This window comes from Scleropages formosus, chromosome 13 (genome assembly GCF_900964775.1).
Source record: "Scleropages formosus chromosome 13, fSclFor1.1, whole genome shotgun sequence".
Classification (NCBI taxonomy): domain Eukaryota; kingdom Metazoa; phylum Chordata; class Actinopteri; order Osteoglossiformes; family Osteoglossidae; genus Scleropages; species Scleropages formosus.
Genome location: NC_041818.1, coordinates 9,565,498 through 9,591,108, shown reverse-complemented (window position 1 = coordinate 9,591,108; position 25,611 = coordinate 9,565,498). Strand labels below are relative to the sequence as shown.

Below are 25,611 nucleotides of genomic sequence, written 5' to 3'. Positions count from 1 at the left end.
GTACGGCAGACTTTCCGTCATATGTGTTTAGTCTCCAATGATTTGCCTTATTGCGATTATGCTTTTGGTGCACTCTTAAGGTCTGCCTTGCACAATACTGGCTTAACAAACTATGTACTGTACATTTGCACAAAATTATTTGGTTGAGTGTCAAAGGAATTTATATTTTGGGGTAACCAGTTTATTGTTGCTCGGTCATTTCTAGTTAAATATTAACACCTTTATACTTGAATAGGGACTAAATGGTCCTGTTTTGTGGATCACTACTGTTTACGATGGTGTGTGACATTTAGTCACTGTACTACATAAAATATTAGTGATCTGCTTTGAACTGATTAAGGAACGATGTCTTTTGCCTGAATGTTAGAGGAGAGATTGAAGTGAATCAACCTTGAGCTAGTTTTGTAAAAGGATATCTGCTTCATAACTAACATTTATATGATAAGAGCCAGGGAATGTGCTCGGAACTGAATGTTGTATTTTACTGTCTGATAAATGAAGTCATCTTTCCTGTATTATTTTGTAGCTAAGCTGACAGTTACTAAAAATCAGCTTATATTTTGAGCTTTTCAGCACATATTACTGAGTACTTTAATGGGTGCAGTTCAGGGTGCAGCAGCAAGCACCTCCTGGAACATGAACTGGGAATCTGCTCACGTGACGCTGGGCTGAATCAACATGGTTCACACACCGTTGGGGTTGAGAGCACACGCTGGGTTTCACATTGCGTGGTAGGTGCATCATCTCTCTAAAGTAGGGTACCATGCTCCTCAATGTTCCCTTCAGCTTGTTAGACTGTGCGTTCTCCTCTCGAGCTGATGGCACACCCTTCCTCGCCGAGCCCTGCTGTTCCCACCAGTTTGTGCATGGGTGACGTTGCGCTCATGCAAATACGTTGCTGCAGTGTTAAATAAACATTGTGAGAAGGGTGTGCTATTGCCAGGGCGGTGCTGAAGAGTCTGTCTCTTTGTATGAACCAGCCCTGCCGGTTGAGCTGGGAGTGGAGCTCTGGTTGGGGAGTGCCGACACATACTCCATTTTCTTGGCGCTGATGTCATCCAGGTGTGTGAGCATGTGAAGGTGTACTCATCTGCGTGATTGGGTGTGTGAGTGTGCGTCACATTGCTCCTTCTGTACCTGCCTTTTGGACTCGTATGTGGACGTGATTTTTAAAAAATTTAAAAAATTTTTTTAAATGCCTTTCTATTAGTTGATTTGAGGTTCTCTTTTCTTCTGATTATCTGCGTTTCCTTCTCTTCTGTACTTGTCATTTCTGTCTGGATCCTGTCAGTTTTCTTCTAGCACATGCTCAGAAACAGTAGGTTATAAATATCTTATGGATGGGAGGGAGCTTTTTTTTTTTAAAGCTTGTGTTAACGCTCTTCCCTATCATCGCCTGGCTTGAACCTCATGTTTTGGTGCTTTTTTAAAATCTTTCTCTCAGACTCATGATCAGGATTTTGTCTGTTCTTTGTCAGTTTCAAGAGGCCCTTACAGAAATGCATTAATGTTTTTGTTATATTTATTCATTTTGGATTTCAGCTATAAATTTTTTTCACTGCCTGTCCAACTTATACTAGCTCACACCATCAGCCTTTAAATGACTTCAGCCTTTTATTGCCCCTGTACTTGCTGCCCCCCTCTGTGCTGTGTACAGTAAATGCCTCTGGGGCACTTGTACAGTGGTACAAGTACGTGCTGTAGAGGATATTTGGTCTTTGCACTCCATCCGGAATTCAGCAAGGCTATCTGACAAAGAGATGACTAATAATGAAGTGTACTGTGCTGGACAAAATATTCTAAGTCCTGATAGGGAGCATGTAAAACTGCTTCAGTTGCCCCTGTGTAACTCCTCATGTTGATTTGAAAGGCAGTAGGCATAGATACACGTATAGATAAGACTTTTCTAATTTACTGAGTGGTTTATGAGAATCGGGACCTAAAAGGAATACAGTATTAGAAGCAAAGAGCGGTTGCTGCTCCTGCATTGCTGGTTACGTGCTATAGTCCAGTGTTCTTTCCAAAGCCCGTGAGTGAATAAAAACAGGCACCATAAATCAGAAGCAGAATTATTTGGAAGTGGTTGATATACACAATCTTTGAATTTAACCAATAATTGTATGTGGTGAATTTTAAAGTGACACTTTTCTATAAATCCTTTGTCCAGGTTTTGCGTTCTTGACAGTTGAAGTAGGAGGTGAATATAGAGGAGAATAGACTAATTTATGACGTCAAAGTGCTTATGATATGTAACAGTTGGTGGTCAAAGGTGAAGGCTTGGAACTGGAGGTGTTTGCCAAGATGAAGATGGTGTCAGTTGTCCTATGGATATGGAAGAAAATCTGAAGAAACAAGCTGGCAGATGTCCATAGGTGTGTGATGCATCAGCAAGTGTTGGTGTAGTCACCTGTGTAACAGCTGACCACCTCTTGGGTTGTGTGTGCAGTTCCGTCTGCTTCTCTGTGTTTCGTACTTGGTAAACGTAGGTTCTTTCTGTGGTGAATGGGGATCGATGGCTGAACATGACTATCTTTCTTTTGAACCACGTGCACTGGCCTCCAGTTTCGTTTTTTTTTATTATTATTATATGCAAACAGTCACAGTGGCCTTTGTCGAGGCTTGATTTGTAAGGCCATCTGTTTTTCTCTTTCCAGAGAACATTGCGGAGTTTGTTTAGAGGTCATCTTTTGTTAGAGCATATTTCTTCAGGGTCCCTCCCGTCAGATGGGAATGAAAGACTAATACTAAAAAATAAACATTGCACTTCAGTTGTGGTGTTTCTTGATCATGTGAAACACACATATGAAACAAATTAGTAAAGAGACTGACAGATGTGCTGATGGTTTCTGCTTGCCCAACTAACTGGTTATTTACATTGCCTTGACTGAAAAATACACTAATTTATGCAAGTGTGCAACATGAAAAGTCACATGAGTTATAACTAAGGAATATGACAAAGTTCTTTTACCGTGAACTTTAAGTGTAAAGGAATTGCTAAAGGAATATGTTTTAAAATAATTTCAAGTATTTCAGCCATACAGTATTAATGTTTTGTTCCAGTGCAGTACTACACAGGTCCACATTTCTACTTAAAAGCTACCATGTGGCTCATGTTCAATAACTTTAGCAACTCGTGATTTCAAGCTTAGTTTGCTCTTCTGGACAGAAGTCACTATATATTCACTGATTAAAAATGACTGTCCTGCCTCCCAGACTCGGCATTAGGAAAAAACACTACGGCAACACGTAAAGTCTTGGTGAATTTAAACATGTGCTACATTCATAATACTTTGAATTTTATAAACACAGACTGTACATTGATTTCTGTGAATTATCCTCAAATTTGGGATTAGCTAGGATGGCCTGGCTGTGTATTGTAGCCAGATCGCCACCCGTGTGAAAGCTGTACTACAACAACTGTACAGCTCAGCATAGTTCATTCCTTCATTGAATGGCAACTTGGGGGGGGGGAGGGGAGGGAATCTTAACTTCTGGGCATTTAGCAGTACACTGGTGGAGATGTTTTGTTTGATGCTCTAAGCATTTTTATTTTCCCAAGCCCTGTGGGGAAAACTATGTATTGAGAGATGTGAACTAGGTAGAGGACTAACAGATGTACCTAAGCAAAAAGGTTAAACCTACAAATTTCTGGACAAATATTCCAAATGATCTCACTATTAAATGCATGTCTTCAGTGGCTTTATGCGAGTTGTGCTGTTTCGAAAAAAGCTGCTAATGATCAGAAGTGTAAAGTTAGTTAACCCCATTATGACATGACAAAAATTGATGGATGGCAAGAGTGTTTTAGGTTTCTAAATTGTATCTTTAGCTAGGTGAACTTGCCTGCTCACTTCACCTGTTACTTTAAACGGCACAATAGCCATTGTCCATAAGAGTTTAATTTCTTTTGGGGCATCATATGCCAAATAAAGGTCAAGACTGGAAATTCCTTCCCTCCATACATCTGTGGCTGCTGTGAGTAAAGTGTGACTAGGGCTGACGGCACAGTGTGAGGTGCAGAGGCCTAGTGTGGCTAAGCAGGTGGGTACCGTGCTGTGCTTTGGTGCGCGTGCCTCTGTCTGAAAGTGGATGAAATGTAAACGTGGCGAGCTTGGCTGGAACAGCATAGCTACCCGTTTACCTTTTTCTGAATGTTGAGGGTGCATGAGGAAGTGTGTGTAACTGCTTAGAGAGGGTGAAATTCAGCGTAGAGCCTTCTGCTGCTGTGTTCTTTCGGGCTTTTATGAAGGGGATTAAAGGACAGAGCGAGGTACTGAAGGCAGAGGCACAGGGCAGTGATGGGGGAAGGAGGGGCAGGTGAAACAATGACATGTTTCCATGGTAACATGCTGCCTCTGAATTCGGGCCATACAGAGCTGTGTTTGGGGGAAGGGTGGGCTTTATTTCATGTCGTCGTCCTCAGATTTCCATATACAATGGAAATAACTGAGAATCACAGCTAAGGTCAGTGCTGGTGTTGAGGACCAAGTTTGCTTGACAACCTGTCAAGGACCTGTGGTTAGCAAACTTTTATAGGCATGGTAAAACTGAAATGGTACTTTGTTTATTCCTTATTGCGTTGCCCAGCTGACACTATCTAAAGAGATATCTCATTTATACAGCTAGATATTTTATTGGTTCTATAGGCACCTGTCTAAAGGGTCTAACAGAAGGCCTCCTGGTACTTGAACTGACCAATTCAGGTTAAAATCTCATGTTCTCACCAGATGTGCTACATCGTGCCTTATGTATTTGTATTAGTGTTTGTACTGAAAACAGTTGGAGGTGCACACTGGATTTGACTTTGATTTGTGAGATGAGCTGTGGAACAGCAGAAAAAGGGGCAGTTAGGGTGAGCATGGGAAACAGCCTGAATGGGAGGGGTCATAAAGCACTGGAAAACCAGTCAGTGTGGTGACTGGCAGAGGCGCTCTGGCTTTTGTTATGTAGATGTCCCACTGGAAAGTGCTTTACCCACAGTGTATGTGACTCAGAGAGAGGGACAAGGAGTGTGAGACACGTCTGTCTGTGGGAACAGTGCAATGGGACAAAGATGCATGCACAGAAAAATGTCAGTTTGGCAGATAGCTCTTCTGTTGAACTAAGGATGGAATCCTGAAGTTTTAGTGTTTGGTTCCTTTAGTGTTTTCACTGTAGGAGTTTTGTACTTCAGTGGTACAAGTCACAGCCCATCGGGCAGAGGAGTTGTTGAAGTCCATGTTTCTGGCATCAGAAGTCGTGAAAGTGTGTATCTTGCGTTGGTTCTAGGGGTTAGGTTTGTTGAATTGTATGGTTTACTGGGCGGTTTCCTTCATGGGAACCCCTCATGATCTCAGAGATGTATGTCGCTTTGAAGAAAAGCATCTGCTAAATGAATAAGTGTAAATGTAATGCCCCCACACGTCGATGCTCTGCTGATATGCAATATCTGTGCATCTCCTGCTCACCCATCCTCATATTTTTTCCTCATTGGCCATTTTCAGGGATGATCTCTAGTTAAGTTTGAGCGTAGCAGTTGCTCAATAGAAGATTGACTCCCTGTCCCAGCTTGCACCCCAAAACCATTATAAACTGAATGTTAAAAGTCCTGCATCAGGTCTACTGGTACCTTAAGGTTAATGTGACTCTTTTTACGGCTGAAGCAAATGGTAGTGCAGTCAGTCTGAAAGCATTGCATGGTGTGTGTGCTGTGTGAAACCAGTTATTAAAGTGGAAAAGCTATTCAGCAGAAACATACAATTCTAGTCTCCCTGGCAGTATACAGTGCTGAGGTTCCCTTGTGTTCAAGGCCTCACAGCAAAGCCTCCTTGGGGCCTCATTGGGGTCATCGCTCTGGACCCTGACCCACATTTACAGCTTTTCATTTAGCTGGCACTTTCTCTAAAGCAACTTACAATGTTAAGCTACCTACAGTTGTTTACCGATTTTTATACGGTTGGCTAATTTTACTGAAGCAGTTTGCATGTACTTTTTTGCATGTATCTGATGCTTTTCTCCAACGTGACGTACATCTCGGAGAACAATACAAAAAGAGTATGATGACAGCAGGAGGAGAGACTGAGGTGCCGATGTGATTCTTGACTACAGTCCATTTCACATACTACCATATGAACCAGTGGACATTATATGGTTAAGTGCAGAGAGGCTTTCCATTATTAAAATTTATTAACCATAACACTTTAGGGTAGGTACCTTGCTCAAGGGTAATACAGCTGGAGGAGGGATTCAAATCAGTGATCTTTAGTTCTGAAGGCGGCAGCTATAAGCACCTCACTATCAGCTGCCCCTCTGACATTGTAAATGCTAGGGTAACATCTGCAGTGAAATTAGGGTTAAACTCTTATCATTCCGTGCTCGTCCACTTGATCTCGGAAAAGGAGCGAATAATGTACGTGGGCGACTTTGTTCGGAATATTTTGGTACAAGAACACAGAGCACATCTAATGAATACTTCATAATTACAATTAGTCTCCAGTAGATTCATGTACACAAATAGGTGTGAATAGTTGTTTTTCTGTTTAGAGACAGTTAACTTGAAAAAGATGTTTTCCGTCCATATTAAATGTTTTAAAATTTTTCCCCCCACTGTGTGTGTGTGTGTGTGTGTGTGTATAAATATCATACACACACACACATTTTCAGAACCGCTTGTCCCATACGGGGTCACGGGGAACCGGAGCCTACCCGGCAACACAGGGCGTAAGGCCGGAGGGGGAGGGGACACACCCAGGACGGGACGCCAGTCCGTCGCAAGGCACCCCAAGCGGGACTCGAACCCCAGACCCACCGGACAGCAGGACCGTGGTCCAACCCACTGCGCCACCGCACCCCCCTGTGTATAATATATGATTTGTATAATGCGTCTAAAAAATTCTGTGGGTAAAAATTGGAGGTATGTATTTCACCCTAAAGTTCTTGAGTGTTTGTGTGGGGTTGAACAGGCTGGTAGTACTTGAGTGAGCGTCATGGGATTCCTCAGAAAAGTGACAATGTGCCATTTTCTCATTTCTCATCTTACATGTAGAAGCTCACTTGAGAGGCGGTGGCATCATTCATTTAGCAGATGCTTTTCTCCGGAGCCACTTCCAGTAAACACTATGTAATGTTATGAACCCACAGTTTTTTCACTCAAGGTGACTTGGACTGCTAGATGCACTCCTTTCGAAGGGTCACTCATCTATACACCAGTGAAATACAGCTAGCTATGTTGATTGTAGACTGACCAACCCACCTGAATACCATGCATTTGGACTGTGGAAGGAAACCCTCACAGATGTGGGTAGGTCATACAAACTCCACGTAGACTGAGCGGAGATCGAACCCATGTCCTCTGGCACCCCATAAGCCCTGGAAGACAGCGAGACTACTTGTGCCATGGTGCTGCCCCACCATTCTTCAAAGCTTTGAGATTGTGCAGTATACCCCCATATCGGTTAGATCAGAGGTACTCAGCCTTTTTGGCTGAGATGCAGCATCAAGGATCAGCCAGTTGTTCAGGCATCCACTAAATAGCTATATGCTAAGAAATCCTGAACTAAATACTACACAAAGACGTAGTGAGAATTGCTTTTACTGTCACGCATGTACAAATGGTGCCAATACATTAGGAAAATGTCCCGTCAATGATTTCACAATTGCTAGGTAAATATTTTAGTGAAAAATGCACCATACTGGGTAGAGTCCCTGAGGTACCCCCCCGTACACATCAGGATACCAGGGTTTTGTATACCCCAAGTTGATAACCAGTGTTAGAGCACAACTTGGATCACTGTAGTATATATGTATCATCAATAAAATTGATCATTGCAGTTCTGTTGTAGGTTGACTTTTAATTGCCTTCACAGAATGTTTGTCTTTCCAGAACCCTGTCCATATTGACTTTAAAGACATTTTGCTTAATATATTTTTATGAATTATAGTCCTTGAACATATTTGACTGATTAATATTTGCATTTATATTTTGTGTGTAAGGCATACAAATTAATTTGCATAATATGACAGTAGATTTACATAACGTATATTTTTGCTTCTGTCCAAAGTCTGAGTACCTTGGGATTTTTACCATATTGAGCATAGGTTACCAGTGAGGGAGAGAGAATAACCGGATGTAGACGGTCTGGTCCAGTACTCTGAAGCAGGCTGTGCCCCACACTGCTGTAGTTAATTTACAAACATCCTGAGAAATTACCCAGGCTTCCTGTCGAAGCTGATATGGGGTGCAAAGCAGTAGTTGCTGGGCCTGTCACACCTCTCTACTCTCTGAATAAGTGGGTTGTTCCAAGTACTCTGCCTAGGAGGCTTCCAGACTGGCTCACATTCATTATTAATATTGTTGTTAATGTTATTAACTTAGCTGACTGCTTTGTCCAAGGTATTTTACACAGGATATTTTGTGGGGGGTGCTTAAGAGAGTTAAAAGATAACCAGCTGATGACGATAGATGTTATTGCAACCAACACAAAATCAACCTACCATGGAAATAAACAATCTTAACGATTGTATACATTTTTAATATAGTGGTCTTCTCAACACTGAGTTCATAACAGTTAACAGTGACACTTGACAGTAGCTGCTGCGGTGATGAAGTCCTGCTGTGTTTGTCTTTCTAGACTTTACTGTGGTCTCCTGGACTAGACATGAGAAGAGTGATCTAGGGACACTTCTTAGTCCTGGGGGGGTGCACTGTGTAGAGGGTTTTCATTGACCCCTTAACATATTCAGTCCAAAGAAGCTGCTAAGTAGGTTAGGTTTGGGGAATAATTATTACGATCGGGTGTTAAGTGCTGCGGTAGCATGAACAAGGACTGAAGAACCAGTCCTGGAAGGTTATCGCTGACTGATGACGACACATACTTCCCCTGTCTTGCCAGATGCACTTTACATTGGCAGTTTTACAAAGCATGATGAGTTTGAGGTCAGCACACTTGCCGATTTTGAATTTTGAAGGGTCGCACTGGGACATTGACAGTATGGTTGCTTTTACAAAGCTGGTTGCTGGATTGTGTTTTCTGTCAAAATCTGGCATTTTATGTGATTTCACCACGTCAAGTAAGAGAACATGGGAGGCGTGATGGTGTAGTGGGTTCACCCGGTGCCTGTTGTGTAGTGTGTCTGGGGTTTGAGCCCTGCTTGGGGTGTGTTGTGAGGACTGGCATCCCATCCTGGGTGTGTCCCCTCCCCCTTTGACCTTGCACCCTGGGTTGCCGCGACCCTGCTCGGGACAAGCGGTTGTTGATGATGGATGGGTGGGTGGATGGATGGATGGAAGGAAGTATAAAAACATGACTATTCTTTGTGAATTGAGGTTTTTGTCCTTTACAGTGGTCCCTCTGCTGTTATGCAGTGAATGTCTTCTGATGAACACAGCGCCTTCTGCATCTCTCTTTGCTGTGCTGAGCTGTTTAGTTTGCATGCAGGTGGTGGATGTTTGTGTTCATCTGTAACGTTGTGTGTGTTTTGTCATATTGCATGCACAGACACGTACACTGCAGAAGATCTAGTATAGTTGTATTTGAATTAAGCTGATGCAGCGGGTAGTGCTGTTCCTCAGCTCCTGGGCTGCAAGATCTGATCTGGCTCAGTCTGTTTGGACTTTGATAGTTCTCCCTGTGTTTGGGTGGGTTTTCTTTCTGTCTATAGACATGCATTTGAGATTCATTGGTAATTCTAAATTGTCAGTGTGTGACTGTGTGTGTTACATTACTCTTGTATAGGTGGACAAGTTATTGTAGGTGCTTTAAATATATCTAGTATAAATTGTACATCGCTTTTGTAGAAAAGTGTCATCTAAACGAATATCGTAACGGCGAAGTCATTGCATATGGTGAGCAAAACATTCTAGCCATTGCATTTCTGAGAGAGAGGAATGTAAGATAACATTTTTCTTGAGTTTGATGACCTGTGAAAAGGCTGAGGTGCTATGTATACACAGACATTGGTTAACACAGCTGCTCCTACCGTCTAGTGCCACATACAGGCCTTCCTCTCCTTTAGTTTGTAATGAGCGATTGTAAGGATCAGAAGCCCAGTGACATGTCTTGTCTGAGTAAAGGGAGGGTATTCCCTATTTTCTGCCATATGACTTTGTTGTCGTGGTTGCGTGTCAGGTCCCTGCGGAGCTAGGGGTCGAGCCCTGACGCTGTGGAGCTAGACCCCCTCTTTCCCCCAGCCTTGATCTCCTCACCTCTCTGTCTACATCTAACACATAGCTCTGCTCAGCCACAGCTCAGTTGTTAGCATCTGGAGTTGTCACAGTGTTCCTGTTCCCAATCCCCCCTGTCCTATCCTCATACCTCTAAATATAGGGATCTTTGGAAAGTTGTTTCATGCATTTGTAATTTGCCAGTTTTTTTTTTTTGTTTGTTTTGTTCCAGCCATACTCAGATGCCAAGGCCAGTGGGCGGTCTAGCATGTCACGAGGCCGGAACTCGTTCGCCACCACTGCAGATGATCAGCCACACATCGGCAACTACCGGCTGCTAAAGACCATTGGCAAGGGAAACTTTGCCAAGGTGAAGTTGGCCCGACATGTACTCACAGGAAAGGAGGTGAGGGGTTTTGCTAAAGGAAGACTGGGACATGTTTGCTTATTGCAGTGGTCAGTCCTATATAAAATCATTCTAGTTGTGAGTGGACATGTGTGTTGGATAACAGACTGAACCAAGGTCCAACCAATAAGTCTGCTTCATTGTCTTAATTGTAGATTGTACATTATACATAAGATTTGTGTATGTTGGAAGCCAGCCTGGAGCTTGCAGTTTAGTGTAAGAATGTTTCTCAGACTGCTCTTGGTGGTAGACATTCAAAAACACTTTGGAAGCCAAGTACACCCAACAGTTAGTCCAGAAATGCATTTGTTAAGAGTAATATATCACACCCAACCTTGACATGTAATGGTGTTTTCTCTGTCAAATTGTAAGATATCAGTATGCATTATATTCTTTCACTTTAGTACACTTTAAATTGATATGGATCACCAGTAGGTTCTTTATGGAGACACCCTTCATTGTGGTTTCCTTCTTGTGGTTTCCCTACATCGTTGTTTTTAATTGCTTGTTAAATACCTGGGAAAAGGAGTCAAAGGTAGACAGAGAATAAAAGTGTCTGCTATATAGAAAATATACGTTGATATGGTAAGTATACTTTGCTGTTGTAAATTTGGGGGTGTGGTGGGATGGTGAGTTTGGCCAGGGCCTGCTGTGTGGTGGGTCTGGGGTTCGAGTCCTGCTTGGGGTGCCTTGTGGCGAACTGGCGTCCTGTCCTGGGTGTGTCCCCTCCCCCTCCGGCCTTGCGCCTAGTGTTGCCGGGTTGGCCTCTGGCTTGCCGCAACCCCACTTGGGACAAACAGTTGTAGTTGGTTGGTTGTTGTAAATTCACCTGTTTTCTTCTTAACTGCCCAGTGAAGCTCTATTTGTACTCTGACTACTGTGAATCTTCTTCGTTTCCACCACTCTTTGTGCTTGCATTCCATAGGGTTCTGTTGTTTCCATGGAGACAGCAAGGCATCCATCAGTCTGTAGTCTGGTGTTCTCTTTGGAGGGTTCTGTCTGGGTGTATGCAAGTAATTTTTCTGGCTAAGATATGTAATAAGTTGGATGTGATTCCTGAACAACTAATTTCAGGGGAAATCACCCTTGAGGGTAAATTTAAAATAATTGTACTCTGGGTTTTAATTTTGTATTATATTTTATATGGTATGAAATGCTTTTCTTGTAAGTACTGTGGCATTGATAATCACAAAAGGTTTTATAGTGGCATATTACTAGCCCTTCCCTGTTGTAAGTTTTTTCCTTGTTCTGCCTTGTTTTTGGCTTCACAACTTTGGTCATCAGTGTAAAAGGTCTAAAGTACCTGCATCACATGACTCAAAAGTGCAGTAATGGTGATCACGTTAAAATAGTTTTTACAGCATTTTCACAGAATTCTTAAAAACCAAGGCTCTGGAACAGGAGTGGTTAATGATGAAACAAAATGTTCTTGATTGTAGATTCCAGTGCAAATTCCCCCCCCCCCCATTCTCCCTCCCCCCCCCCCCCCCCCCCTTTTTTTTTTTTTTTTTTTTTTTTTTTTTTTCCTCCCCACGATAAGCTGTGTTTGTGGTTTTAAGAATCACTGGTGAATGAGGAGGTTTGTTTAAGACAGAGAATAGGGTGGTTTTGTGTTTGCTTGCTACAGCCGCCCGGTGGACACTGCTCTCCAGCCACCTCTGTTTATTGTCTGGATGGCAGAGCCATTCGATTGGAAGCAGCACACTTTACATTCAGCGGCGAGCTGCCTTGCTGCGCTGGAGGCCGGCTCTTGTCAGCATGTGACCGTGTACAGCCTGACACGCTGATAACACTCCACGTGACCCCCGTGCAAGCTAGGGGGGAGGGGAAATCAAAGGGGAAAGCCTTTATGATAACTAAAATGTGCCTTCGACACTGGGTGTTTGGGGAACAATTTTCCACTTTGTACTGATGGGTTTTTTAAAAATATTCTTCCAATATGTAAATGTCACTTGAATTTTGGAAGGAAAAGGTGAGCAGGAAAGAGTTGTTACACAAATCCTCAGTAATGGGGGATGATGTTTCTGTTAGGCATGTGATTTAGAGAACATAGAAGAAGGATGTTCTAGATGACTTAAGTTTAAGATGCCTCCTATCAACTCCTTAGTAATGGGATGAGGGAAAAATTAGGTAACTAGGTCACTTTGAGTACACATTCTGTAGTTTCTGGTCAACATTTAGTTCACTTTTAGTATTCTGTGTTGAGAAATTAATGTGCCTATGAATTTAACTGTATATGCAGAATATTTAAATTTTCTAGTGTTACATTCCAATATATTTGTCAGCAAATGTATGCATTTCCAAAAAATCTAAATACTTAAGATACACCTGGTTAATTTAGCGTATGTGATTAAGGTAGCTAGAATTGCTGTGATAACATATGTTGGTTTATTTTTCTTAACAGGTTGCTGTAAAAATCATAGACAAGACTCAGCTTAATTCCTCTAGTCTCCAAAAGGTGAGTTCAGTAACAATTTTAATTTGTTTAATCTGCCCAATTTTAGTTTGAGGAGTAATTTCCTTTAATAATTGTATTACTTTAAGATGCATGAATCCCTAGACACATTAATGTCCCATTAATTAAAAAGTGTTCTGTGATTGTAGAATATGATGGTTAACAGGAATGGAAAAAAAGGGCTAACTGAATGAAGCAAAGCAGATGTGCGGTATAAGGTGAAGTCCCTGCAGCTGCAAGGGGCTCATGAATTCAGTGTGCTGCTACACAGCAGAGGCACATATGCACCTTCTTTTCAGAGCTGTGTTCTGTCCCATGCCCCTCAAGGCAGAGCGCTTTGTGTCAGTCTACCACAACTACCATTGTTCTGTTGTGGTGTCTGAGAACAGAGACAGCCCTGCACTACCCTGCAGTTGCCAATTGTGTGGGCTGACTGAAGCTCCAAGCAGAGAGGCCACAGTAATGTGTAATACGAGTCCTGTCCATTGGACAGAACTTGCTTGCATGTTCACAGCCGTTAGTGCATTTTGGCTCGTGTGGCCTGCCCTCGTGATAAGCTCTGTATGACACAGACTTCTTAACTGGGCCAAAAACCCAAGCAAATAAGTTTGAGCCACTTCTGGTTGAAACCCTTTCTAAAAGTATTTGTAGCAAATGTAATATATAACAGCACAGTGTAACACATACGTACACATTAGATCCTCCAGTCCACCTGAAATGCATTTCTTTGGACTGTCGGAGGAAAATGGAGTGGCCGGAGGAATCTTGCACAAACATGGTGACAACGTTCAAAACTCCATGCAGATTAAACTAGGATCGAACCCACGTCTAATTGCACAGCCCAGGTGCTTCGAGATGCCTGTGTTCCCCACTGTGCCAGTCTGCCCCATAGTGACGATGATGCCTCTGCTTCTAAATGAAAAAGTGCCTCAGCTTCTTATGAAAATAAATATCAGTTTTTTCATAAAATGGGATTATTATTCAGTGCCACTATTTTGGCAGTTAAGTGGTCATTTTACCCTCAAAACAGCTATTTTATTCTGTATAACAGCTTATATCAGATGTTGTGCACAAAGACACATACTTTATGTTTTCTGTGGTGTCAGTCTAGCTATTTTCTGGCTAGACCTAGTGTATTAACCTCTACGTTGCTCTGGAAACAATGATGGCTAGTGTCTAAAATATGGGTCGAGAGGTGGATAGAGACAGATATTCCTTCAAGCAGGTTATCACACACATCATCCATAAGAAAACCAACTACAGGTAGTCCTTGATTTAAAACGTGTACGACTTGCGACAACCCCAACTTGCGATCCCATTAACCTTCTATCGTTATGGAGTTCTCCACTGTCTTTGGTTGTAATGCCTAATGACAGCCGCTCCATCTTCTGTATGATATCTTTGGCTGCCCACTCTGCCACAGCACAGCCATGTTTCTTATTGTTTGGGTCTCTGTCAGTGTTTGAGTGCCTTTTCTTTACAATACATTTCTCAGTGGTTTCCAAGAAGTTGCTTTTTATTTGAAATGGCTAGAAAGTGACACTGTTCTGGAGGTCAAGGACCACCTGTATTGTAAATAGTTCCTACTTCCTATATCACACTGACACTCAAGAACAGCTTTCAGTTACAGTATATTTAATTTAACAAAAGAAATTGCACATTTGGTACTATTTTTTTTTTTTTTTTTTTAAAAGCTGACTTCTCTCCAAATTGCCTTAGTGTTAAACTACGTAATTTTAAATAGCAGGGTAATTTTTGCTGGGTCAGTTCCGGGTAAGCGGAGTAAGAGCAGGGATCAGATATTTGTTAAACTACACAGTCTGTAACGACATAGTGTGCCTTGCAAGGTCATTGACATAAACGGTGAACTTATGAACTTCATTTCTTTCTGTCATTAAACGTCCGTGAGCCAAATTGTTAACGTCTTTGTCCAGAGTGCATTCTGTCTCTCACACTATGCTTCCAGGATGGAATCGCAACCTGTGTGGTCTTTCATTGACCAAGTGGTTATTAATCATTAATATATAGGTGAATTGACATTCAAATACAACCCAAAAATTGTTTTTGTCACAAGTATTATACATTGATGTTATTGTCATGCATAAAACACCCATTTTGGTGTTAATTTCCAGTTACATTTTCCAATGAGGTATTGATTCCATCCCATAAAAATAAATTGTATTTCACCCACCTCACAAGACTTCTCTCACAGGAGTGATTTACACCGAAAAAATTAACACCATTGGTGAGGATTAGTTATAATGTAGACAGATAAGTGATACAGATTCAAATAACTTTTTCCTCATTTAACCATGGTATATGTTCTTTCTCATTACTGTGTTCTTCCCATCGCCTAACAGATATCTTTTTCTTCCCTCCATCTTAGTTGATCTTTTGCTCAGTCCATTTTGTTTAGTCCTATCCTATATTTTTTTTTTCCTCCCTTCTTTCCTGCTTTCTGCCCTCCTCAGTAACAGGTTTATTCTTGTCCCTGTCCCATGAGGCCATGGGGCAGAACTGGTGTAATTGGAGGAAATGAGGCTAAAATACTTCCTGGAGTGTCTCTTAAAAACAAACACACACAAGCTTAGTCAACGATGGTCAGTTGTTCAATTGTACAAAATTGCCTGCTATGATATGTGTACTTAGTGACACTCTAAAGAACATTTTGCGTATTGGGTACTATTAATTTATTTAGCTGATGCTTTTTTCCAGAGCGACTTAGTGTTAAGTTACTTACAATTATTTACCCATTTATACAGCTGGGTAATTTTACCAGAGCAATTTAGGATAAGCACCTTGCTCATGGGTACTACAGCCAGAGGTGGTACTCGAACCTGTGACCTTTGGGTCTTAAGGCAGTAGCTCTAACCTCTACACTACCGGCTGCCCCATTTCAACGAACATTTGCGAATGTAGTAACAGCAGTTTATAAGGGTGGTTCTTGTGTTGTATTTTGTATTGTACACCTTAAACCAGTGTATAAAAGAAAAACACTGTTTGTGGTATCGCTAACTCTCTGTTCTGTCTGCTACCATCATGTTCTGCAGCTTTTTCGAGAAGTGAGAATCATGAAGGTGTTGAATCACCCTAATATAGGTGAGTGCGCCTGGGCCCACATGACTCATCCCGGTTTTTGTTGTTCTGCAGTGGAGTTAGTATTCACGGAAGAAGAGGCAAAGCTCTCAGTAGTTTTAACTGGAAATGATTGGCATGGTGAGGGGGACAGAAGGTCACATAGTGGTTAGGGATGTGGGCTTGAAACTGGAAAATGATGGAGCAGCTGTCTGTGCTTTAAAATAATAAAGTGCTTGCTCCTTTGTATGTTTTAATGCCAGTTCTGTATCTTGTGGGGTTTTTAACTTCTCTGCAGCATGGAGGGGTTCAGCTGGAGATGCTAGTTTATTTAGAGCTTGTACATGATGTGTGAAGAACTCTGAAATGTAACCTTGATGTATTTAAAGCGTCACAGAAAGAAGAGATCTATACCAAAGTCCTATTGTTTAGTCTATATGGTGTTGCAAAGATTGGGGGGGAAAAAGATGAGAAGAATTTAAAACAATTTTAAAGGGAATTGATGCTACCAGACCTCAGTTATTTTTTACTATTTACTTTCATTGCTGTGGCCATTTTACCTTAGCTGACCATATTTTCCCTTTCCTTTTTGTATCTGTAGTTAAGTTATTTGAAGTAATAGAGACGGAGAAGACACTGTACTTGGTTATGGAATATGCCAGTGGAGGTAAGCCATTCTGTACAGGTTCTGCAGTGACTTCCCCCTGATGTGACTGCTCATTCCTGGTAGTGGAAGCATTTTGAGATCTATAGGTTAGTCAGTTTCATACAGTTGGACATGTGAAGGGGTGTATGAAACATCCTGCAGTGAACATGAGCTTTACTGGTCTTTGCTGTACCGAGTTGATCGAGGTCTTTTTTTCTTAAGAGTCTTAAACATTCTGTCTCTCCATCATTCCCAAGGTGAAGTGTTTGATTATCTTGTGGCTCATGGGAGGATGAAAGAGAAGGAGGCCAGAGCCAAATTCAGACAGGTGACTTGCTGCCCCTGTTTTGTCCCCTCCCCCCCCCCTTTGTACACCCTGCTTGCTAGTGGTTATGGTGCTGTAATCTGGTCAGTCATTGGTCTATATTTAATAATGCACATTTTCTATTGTTGGGGCTATGACCACTCAATGGAAAAGGGGATATGAAGTCAGTCGGCATAGGGCTATTGATTCACATTTAGGCTTCTGTGCATTATACACACACAGACATGCAGATAAGTTGTGAAGTTGGGGATTGTTATGGTTCTCTGAGGCAGGAGTTGTTAGTGAGCTTTTTAAATCCTTATCTGTTTATAGATGATTTCCAGAGTCTAAAAGGCCAATTCTATCAAAACTGATCAGAGGTTACACATGTTGCAGAATTCAGAGATGCGTTTCTCAAATGTAGCTCCAGGCCATAAGTGTGATTTTTTTTTTTTTTTTTTTTTCCCTTCTTTTCCCCCTCCTCCCCGCCCTGCAGATTGTGTCAGCAGTGCAGTACTGTCACCAGAAGTGCATCGTTCACAGAGACCTGAAGGTGAGAGCTGACATGTGGTTTCAGAAGAGGAACCTCTTTGAATGGTTCCCTATTTAACCTCTCAGTTGTTTACTTCCCTTAGTTAAACACATACCTTGTAGCTTCAGTCCGATTATAGTATAAAACTATTAAAGTAACAAGACATTTTCACATTTTTTCAAACTTTGTTTTTCTTTGGGTTCAGGTGTAATCATGCTAACTGGATTTGTAGGAGTCTACTTTCAGTGTATGCATTGTATGAATAATGGACTCCATTGCACAGATTACCAAGGATATTGAGCGTTTGTGTTCTTACAAAAAGGGAAGATAGCCCAGAAATCACATCCTCTGAGAAAGATCCTTTTATATCCTTCACAAGACAAATATGCCCATTTTATCCTCTGTCCATATCCACTCCTTGGGCACTGTTGTCATCAGTCTGTCAAATCAATACTTTGATTAATAGAAATCTGTATCTGCTAGACTTTAGGCTGACACACCTTAGTTTAACTTCATTTGTTTTTTTTTTAGTATATGTCTGAAATGTTGATTGCCCCAGACCCTACCCTTCCTATTCAGTCTCTCAAAGATGGCAACATGCCTTCATCTTTTGCTGGACAGATTACAGTAATGGCCCTAAAATGTTTTCCATTTTGCAGCTTTGTAAGTGTAGCAGATTGCAGCTTTTGCATTTATCCCTTTTGGAGTTCACCTTCCTGCCAGAGATTTGTTACATCAGCTGGTTTGTGAGATTCTGAGTGTGTAAACCCTCACCTGTGCTCTTTGAATTTTTACTCCTGGCATACTTATCAATGAATAGTTGGGTGATGATAATGCATTTGCTTTAGTCTGCTTTTGAGACATTTGTTTGACCACAGTGTATAATTGATTAACATTTCACTACTTTGAATCAGTATGCATGCAGATTTCTCATCTGGAGTTAAAAAAGGTTCAGTTCAGTACTGGTTTTGAAGACATACCTATAAATAAAAATGAAGGGAATTAAAGGGATGAAAAAATTCAGTCTGAATATGGACGTGAAAAACTTATCAGCGCATTCACTGCTTGCTTGATTAGTCTTCAAAAAACCTCTTCTTCCTTTCATTTGTTCCACCCTGAAATCTCCATTTTCCAGGCAGAGAACTTGCTCCTGGATGGTGACATGAACATCAAGATTGCGGACTTCGGCTTCAGCAATGAGTTCACACTGGGCAACAAGCTAGACACGTTTTGTGGCAGCCCTCCCTATGCGGCACCTGAACTTTTTCAGGGAAAGAAGTATGATGGTCCAGAAGTAGATGTGTGGAGTCTGGGGGTCATTCTCTACACACTGGTCAGTGGCTCACTGCCCTTTGATGGCCAGAACCTCAAGGTATGCAGAGATGTAAGGGGGGAGAATTGATGGTTATACTCAATCATCTGTGTTTCTCAGTCAGATGTCATGCAACTGCAATTAATCATAGTGTCCCCTTACTTGATCTTCGGTCTTTCTCCACTCCTTTAGGAGCTACGTGAGCGAGTACTAAGGGGAAAGTACAGAATCCCCTTTTACATGTCGACTGATTGTGAGAACCTGCTGAAGAAGTTCCTCATCCTCAACCCCACCAAGAGAGGCAGCCTAGAGGTTAGTGCTTGGTGTTTCATCATCTGTAACCCAGTTCCCCTGCTTATTCTGCTGTAAGTGCATATATAATAAAAATGTATAGTGTTTACATAACTATCTATAGTTATTTACAATGATTAATACTGAGACAAGGGCTCTGATTCAGAGGTTCATGCTGGGGCATTAGGGTTGTATCCAACCGAGGCCTGTATGAATATAGGTCTCCACAGTCTTGGCTCTGAACCTCTTTAATCCTGTCTGATGAGACCGACCTCTGGCATATGTGCTGATCCCCTCCTCTTTGTCCCCATCTTGGCCTCTTTCTCTCATGTTGTTGTTCTTTCACTTTTCTACAACGCCCCGCTGTCTGCTTGGTTCCAGCAGCAGATAATGAAGGACCGATGGATGAACGTAGGCCATGAAGAAGATGAACTCAAACCCTATGTGGAACCACAGCCTGACTACAAAGACCCCAGGCGGACAGGTTCGTAGGATGGCAGATTTTGGGATGATGAAGGAGGGGGGAAAAAATGTCACTTGGGACATTTTGGTGTCATTGGTTATGTTGCTTTAAGTTCAAAGATCAATTAATTGTTTTTTCCTGAGTTGCAAGTCACTTATTTCCCAGCTGAGTTACATTATTGAACAACTTTAAATATTATGACTTTGCATGTGTCTGATCTTCGGTTATGGAAAAAATTGATCCAGATTAATCGCTTTGTGCATCTTAGCCATCATGTTCTATCATCCATGCATAAGAGGGTTATGCTGAAGGGGCTAGACTTCATACACGTTTTAAATGGACTCACTCACAATTTTTTGTAGTGGTGTACACTCCAATGTTAGCTTCCATTGCTTGGTCATGGTCTTTTCTGTGATCGCCCCCCCAGTTGTCTTGTAAGCTTTATGTTACAGTAAAAATATTACCTAAGAACTCAATTTGAGTTTTTTGTATTTGATCTTCACAGGTTTTTTTTTTAATTTTATTTTATTTAAATTTTACACCTGTAGTGAAAGATATAAAGCTAAGAATGCGTAGGTTCTGTTCCTGACTTGTTTGTGTGCATGTGAGTGCAGTAGTTCCTCTAGTTTATCATTGTTCCTTTACTTCTGGCAGAAATAATGCTGCAGATGGGTTATTCTCAGGATGAGATCCAGGATTCCCTTGTCAACCAAAAATACAATGATGTCATGGCTACATACCTGCTGCTGGACTATAAGACCTCAGAGGTACACATCTAGTCAGTCTTTCTGCACCTCTCTCTCACAAGGATGCACAGATGTTCAGTGGTCTCCTTAAAGGTGAGACCCACATCTCAAAAGAGGAATCTATGTCGAGTCTTTATGATGGCATTTCCTTTTTTCCTCCCTTCAGGGGGATGAAGTATTGACAATAAAACCCCGCCCAGGAAGTGACCTCACAAACAGCAACGTCCAGTCCCCTCCCCACAAGGTACAGCGCAGCGTCTCATCCAACCCGAAACCTCGGCGATCCACGGACCAAGGTGAGAGAGCTTAGGCGGTTTTGGTCTGTAGCTCAGTTTGAGTATGACACATTGAAGAAATGTCAGTATTTTTTTTAAAAAAAAAAAAAAGGCACTATGCTTTATATTTTGTGGCACTGGTCAACTTTAGTACTTGTGTATAGGTTTTGCATGTCTTACTCAATAGCCTCCTCCTCTTCAGGGTGCTCATCATACTCCAAGCGGTCCCAGGGGGACAGTAAGCACACTGTTGAGGAATCAGCGAGGAAAGGTTCTGGCAGCTCCACGAAAGTCCCCCCCAGCCCTCTTACTCTTGGTGACCACACTAAAGGCACCCCCACTCCATCCACTGTAAGCACAGATGACCTCTTTAATTACCTCATTGTGATTGGGAACAGGAGAAATTTAGCCTTTTAGAAAAAAAAGACACTGAGTTTAAAATAACTCATCGTGCAAATGCTTATACTTATAATCACATGAGCTTGTGGATTAAGTGAATCAAAGACAGATTGAATCTGTTAAGTGTGGCTATCTAATTTAGCCTAGCCAGAGGAGCAGGAAACCAAAGCAGTAATTTAAAATTTGATTATTCTGTGTTCAGCTTCTTTACTTTTTACTTACACCATCATTACTTTTGTTTGTTTAAAAAAAAATTGTTGGTTAATGTCATTATTCTTACAGTTAGCACCACCATGCTCTCCACTGTGTTTGTGGCCAACATATAGTGTTAAGCCCCGTGGAATGTTGGTGCACATCAGTGTTTGTCTGACACCACAGTTACCTTGCCTCAAAGTGGGGCACTGACCTCCTGTCTGTGGGCTCTCTTGTTACAGAACAGTATCTTGTCCACTGGTACAAGTCGGAGTAGGAACTCGCCCCTCACAGAGAGGTCCACTCTGGGACAAGGCATACAGAATGGCAAGGACAGGTATGAGATTGGCCACTTACAATATCCCTATCCTATTCAAAATAATATTTTAAGATCATTTTTTTTATAAGATTTATGTGGGTCAGTCTTTGGTGGAAGAATAAGGTTTTTTTTTCTTAATTTAGAACTTGGGATTGTTTTCAAGAGCTGCTTTTATTATTTGGATGACTGCTTCTCTACCATTTCTTCTCGTGTACCTTCTCAATTGCTAGCACTCAGCATGAGAACCCCATGTGGTATTAATCCAGATAAGCTTGAAACCCTTCCTCGGCTGGTAGGTGGAGCTGGCAGGCTGGGGAGGAGTCAGGCTGGGTCGTTGGAACCACCCATCATGGGGATTTGGAAATCTGAGAGGGAGGATTAGCAGGACCTGTAAAATAGGGATTACTGGACAAACAGACCCTCCCCATTAACAATACAAACGCAAGCATGCAAAAGTATGTACACACAGGCATATCGCAACCTGCTCCCAAACAGCCGTAGTTTGCTCCTACATACACAAGCACTCGTTTCCACACAAACATGGAGGAGGGGCCTGGAGAAGGGCAGAGATCTGTCACCTCAGAGCTGGTGTCTATCAGACTAGACCAGCAGGCGGAAGCTATTTAAGTGAAGGTTTAGTCTTGCTGACTCTGTGCTTTACCATGCATGTCCTCCCAGGGTCACGCTTCTCATTAACTCTTCCCAGCCAACCCCCTGGATTGTCACTGATCTGCCATTGTCTTCTCTCTCACTCAGTCCATAAACTGGGAGATGTGTGTTGTCAGGAACTTGTGTTCCAGTACTGCCAGTAGGCCCATTTGCTCGCACCCCCCACTCTACCTGTGAATTATCTGCTTCCTCCCTCCACATGCCAGTACAGACAACCCAGCAGTTTTGTTCTGCTCCCCTATTCCCTGATGGTAATCCCCCTTGCGGGTTCTGATCCTTACTGATACCTCCATTTCCTACCAACACACTTTTCTTCTGCCAGATTTGGTTTGAAACAGAATGTGCAACCATTACGTGTGTTCTTTTGTTGCATTTACAAACTTTTGTGAAATGTATACATTTTCAGTTTCTTATCTTTCCTGTTTTACGGAGGTAATTGGTCTTGAAAAACTCTCATAACCCGAAAATGAATTATCATAAGTCGAGGCTTCTATCCATAGTTTCAATGGTCCCAAATCTGACACCTACATATGCTAAAATATCATCAAATTACATTAAAATAGACAAAATTAGAGTATATTAGTTACCATAGCACAACATAATGCTGTGGTTTCCCTTCATTAATTACTCTAATATTGTATGCCTGTCTATCTGTATCTCTAAATGTCTGTGTGTTTAATTAGTGAATCTGTGAAGCACACCAGGCATACCTAAATATCATCCCAAAAAAATTATAACAAAATACTCAAGAATGTTTTAATTTGCACAGTGGATTCCCACAGTAAACTTAAGTGCACATTGATTGTTAATGTCATTGTCTAAATTTAAAAAATCAAAACCCATATGACAAAGTAATTTATGCCCACTATGAAATGGATAACTTTGAACAGCCCCTGCAGTGGAATTCATGATGGTTCAAATATTTATGTGTTTTAGAAAGCAGGTTATAACAGCATTTAAAATGTTCATGTTCATCATGTCTGGCTTGTGTCCAGCAGTATTTCCTGTTTGCAAAAATGCCTGAATTTCCTCCTCCTGCTTTTTTTTGATGAGCGTTAATGTTGGAAATACAGCTTCTCTTCACATTCGGATGACTACTTCTTCTGTTTCCTCATTATGAGTAACTTAATGATTAACCATCATTATCCAGAACTGAGTATGCAGTGTCCCCTTCTCCCACTGCCACTCCCTCTAAAACCATGTCAGCTTTTATGTATAGATACATGAATGTGTAGCACTGAGAGAATTAAACAGGCGTAAACCATTAACTCTGAAAAGCACTCTGTTCGAATGGACTCCCTGTTCTTAGCAGGACCTTTACTTGCTACATTATTTTCAAATTCCGTGCCTGTTTGGTTCTTTCAAGGTGCTACGTGTGTGCGAGCACGCATGTGTTTATGCTCCTGAATGTTTCACTTTGAGCTTGTATCTCTTTCTTTAGATTGTGGTCAGCAGCACAGACTGGTACCTGCATTTTTGTGTGTGTGTGTGTGTGTGTGTGTGTGTGTGTGTGTGTGTCTTTCTGTATAGGGGAAGGCGTCTGAGTGCGTCCCTCTGCCCATCGTGCTCCTGTGTATGTTCTTGTGTGGCTTCTAACCTGTCGACCCTACACTCTCTCTGCCCCACCCATTTCACGTGGTGGGGGCAACGGGGGGCTGTTGTTGGTTTTCTCCCCCCAGCCTGAACACCCCCGGGTCCCGTGCCTCCACCGCCTCGGCAGCTGCTGTCCTCACCTCCTCCTCCTCCTCCTCCCGCCCCCGACACCACAAGTCCCTGTCCTCCTCCGCTCACCCCAGCCCCCCCGACTTCCACGCACACCGGCCCAGGCAAGTGCCACAGACCCAGGGGCGCAAAAGAGACCCTGAGTGCCAGTGGGTTCGGAATGATCAAGGACAATGGGGGACCTAGAGATGGACGCTAAATTACAAACGCACACAGTTGTGGAATTGACGGGAGACCAAGGGCTAGAGTGACATTGTTAGGAAGCTGGGACATTAGTGGGACCTGTGACTTATAACTGGACTTGAAAGGAAATAGGTTTAGGTTAACTACTTTAATTTAGATGTTTATTAAAAAGTAGTAATTTTTTCCAGGAATGAATATAAAGAATGAGATGAGATTGGACAATAGTCTTCCTTGGTCCTGGTTTTGCCCAAAGATGGAGCAAAGTCCTTGTTGCCCACCCTTGGCCCCTGTCCCTTAACACCCTACATACAACCCTTCCTCCTTACATTGTTTCCCCTACCAGTTGCACCTGGTCTCTCCAACCCCTGCCTCAATCACCAGACACACAGACCACAAACTCAGCACTAACTGCAGTAAAGTTAATCCCATACTCTGCACAACTCCATTTGTCTAGTGTCTAGAGAGTAACATGGCCAAAGTTCAGACTCCAGCAATATGGTCCACTTCAGGGTTTGAACAGCTCTCGCAGTGTATGGCACTTGGATTACTGCAGATGGAGAACTACCGAGCCTGGTCCTGGAGAGCCCTGTTCTTTCTGTGACAGTTCTCCATGCTCCTCATAGTCCCTGCTGTGTGTTCTTTCAACTAAAGCGTTCCACACATCAGTGTTTAAAATAGCATTTCACTAACCGCAAAGCAACCAGTTTGGTTTCACATTGTCAGTGGCTCTGCAACAGTAGGATGACACATGTGCAGGCTTAGCGTTTAAGAGTACAGAGCGGGTTCCACTCTCATTTCTCCATACCTGGCTTTGCTGTCTATCTTGTGGCGTACAGACATAATGAACACCTCTTTAAGTTGAGTTGAGAGGCTCCCCTTACTAAATGACACTGGCCCACTTCAGGTCCTCCTGAAGGAGAAAAATGCATGGCACTGCTTTAGAAATCCTTAACATAGCAGTCAGAAGGTTTACTCATACAAAAGTTTGATTAAAAATGTTTCTGTATCCTGCTAGATTATATAGCCATATATTTATCACTGGTAATCGGCCATTTAGCATTGTTATGAAACTAAAAATGCTATTTTAAATGTTTTGCAAAAATATGAGTGTAAAATATTTTTAATTAATTTTGAACTGTTAATAGTCCAACTTATGAATGACTATATATTTTCTTTTTTGAGGGGTTGGGGGTATCATTTAAAGACTAATGCCACTCGGATTTCTTATGAAATGCCTATGATTTTGAATAATTTAGATTTGTCTAAAACTGTCAAAATACTTAAAAGCAGAGTCATTAGTAATGACAGTAGAAGTTATTACATAGTTGGGACCTGTGCATCTGTTAAGAAAACAGTGGTTCAAGGTTGATCTGTCGCACACAGTGAGCTTGGGCTCTTCAGAACCTGGTTGGCGACTCCTTACACAAGGTACTCCTGCCAGCACTTAGCAGTTTGGCCACAAACGTTCGAGACATTTTCTG

The 25,611-nt window shown here is 42.0% G+C and overlaps 1 protein-coding gene across 11 annotated transcripts in view; it reads left to right on the top strand.

Moving 5' to 3' along the window:
- The window catches only part of mark2b (MAP/microtubule affinity-regulating kinase 2b), a 45,485-nt gene that overhangs the window by 6,249 nt on the left and 13,625 nt on the right, over nucleotides 1–25,611 (top strand). For 7 of the 11 annotated variants that reach the window (XM_018737259.2, XM_018737256.2, XM_018737255.2 and 4 more), the window contains exons 2-15: nucleotides 10,374–10,547; nucleotides 12,952–13,005; nucleotides 16,053–16,101; nucleotides 16,679–16,744; nucleotides 16,981–17,051; nucleotides 17,524–17,580; nucleotides 18,695–18,931; nucleotides 19,064–19,183; nucleotides 19,544–19,646; nucleotides 20,280–20,392; nucleotides 20,538–20,667; nucleotides 20,849–20,997; nucleotides 21,480–21,574; nucleotides 23,905–24,051. In XM_018737259.2, coding sequence (XP_018592775.1) covers nucleotides 10,374–10,547; nucleotides 12,952–13,005; nucleotides 16,053–16,101; nucleotides 16,679–16,744; nucleotides 16,981–17,051; nucleotides 17,524–17,580; nucleotides 18,695–18,931; nucleotides 19,064–19,183; nucleotides 19,544–19,646; nucleotides 20,280–20,392; nucleotides 20,538–20,667; nucleotides 20,849–20,997; nucleotides 21,480–21,574; nucleotides 23,905–24,051 — 1,565 coding nt within the window. The remainder of the gene's footprint in view (nucleotides 1–10,373; nucleotides 10,548–12,951; nucleotides 13,006–16,052; nucleotides 16,102–16,678; nucleotides 16,745–16,980; nucleotides 17,052–17,523; nucleotides 17,581–18,694; nucleotides 18,932–19,063; nucleotides 19,184–19,543; nucleotides 19,647–20,279; nucleotides 20,393–20,537; nucleotides 20,668–20,848; nucleotides 20,998–21,479; nucleotides 21,575–23,904; nucleotides 24,052–25,611) is intronic. The other 4 variants (XM_018737262.2, XM_018737253.2, XM_018737263.2 and 1 more) reach the window with 3 other exon arrangements.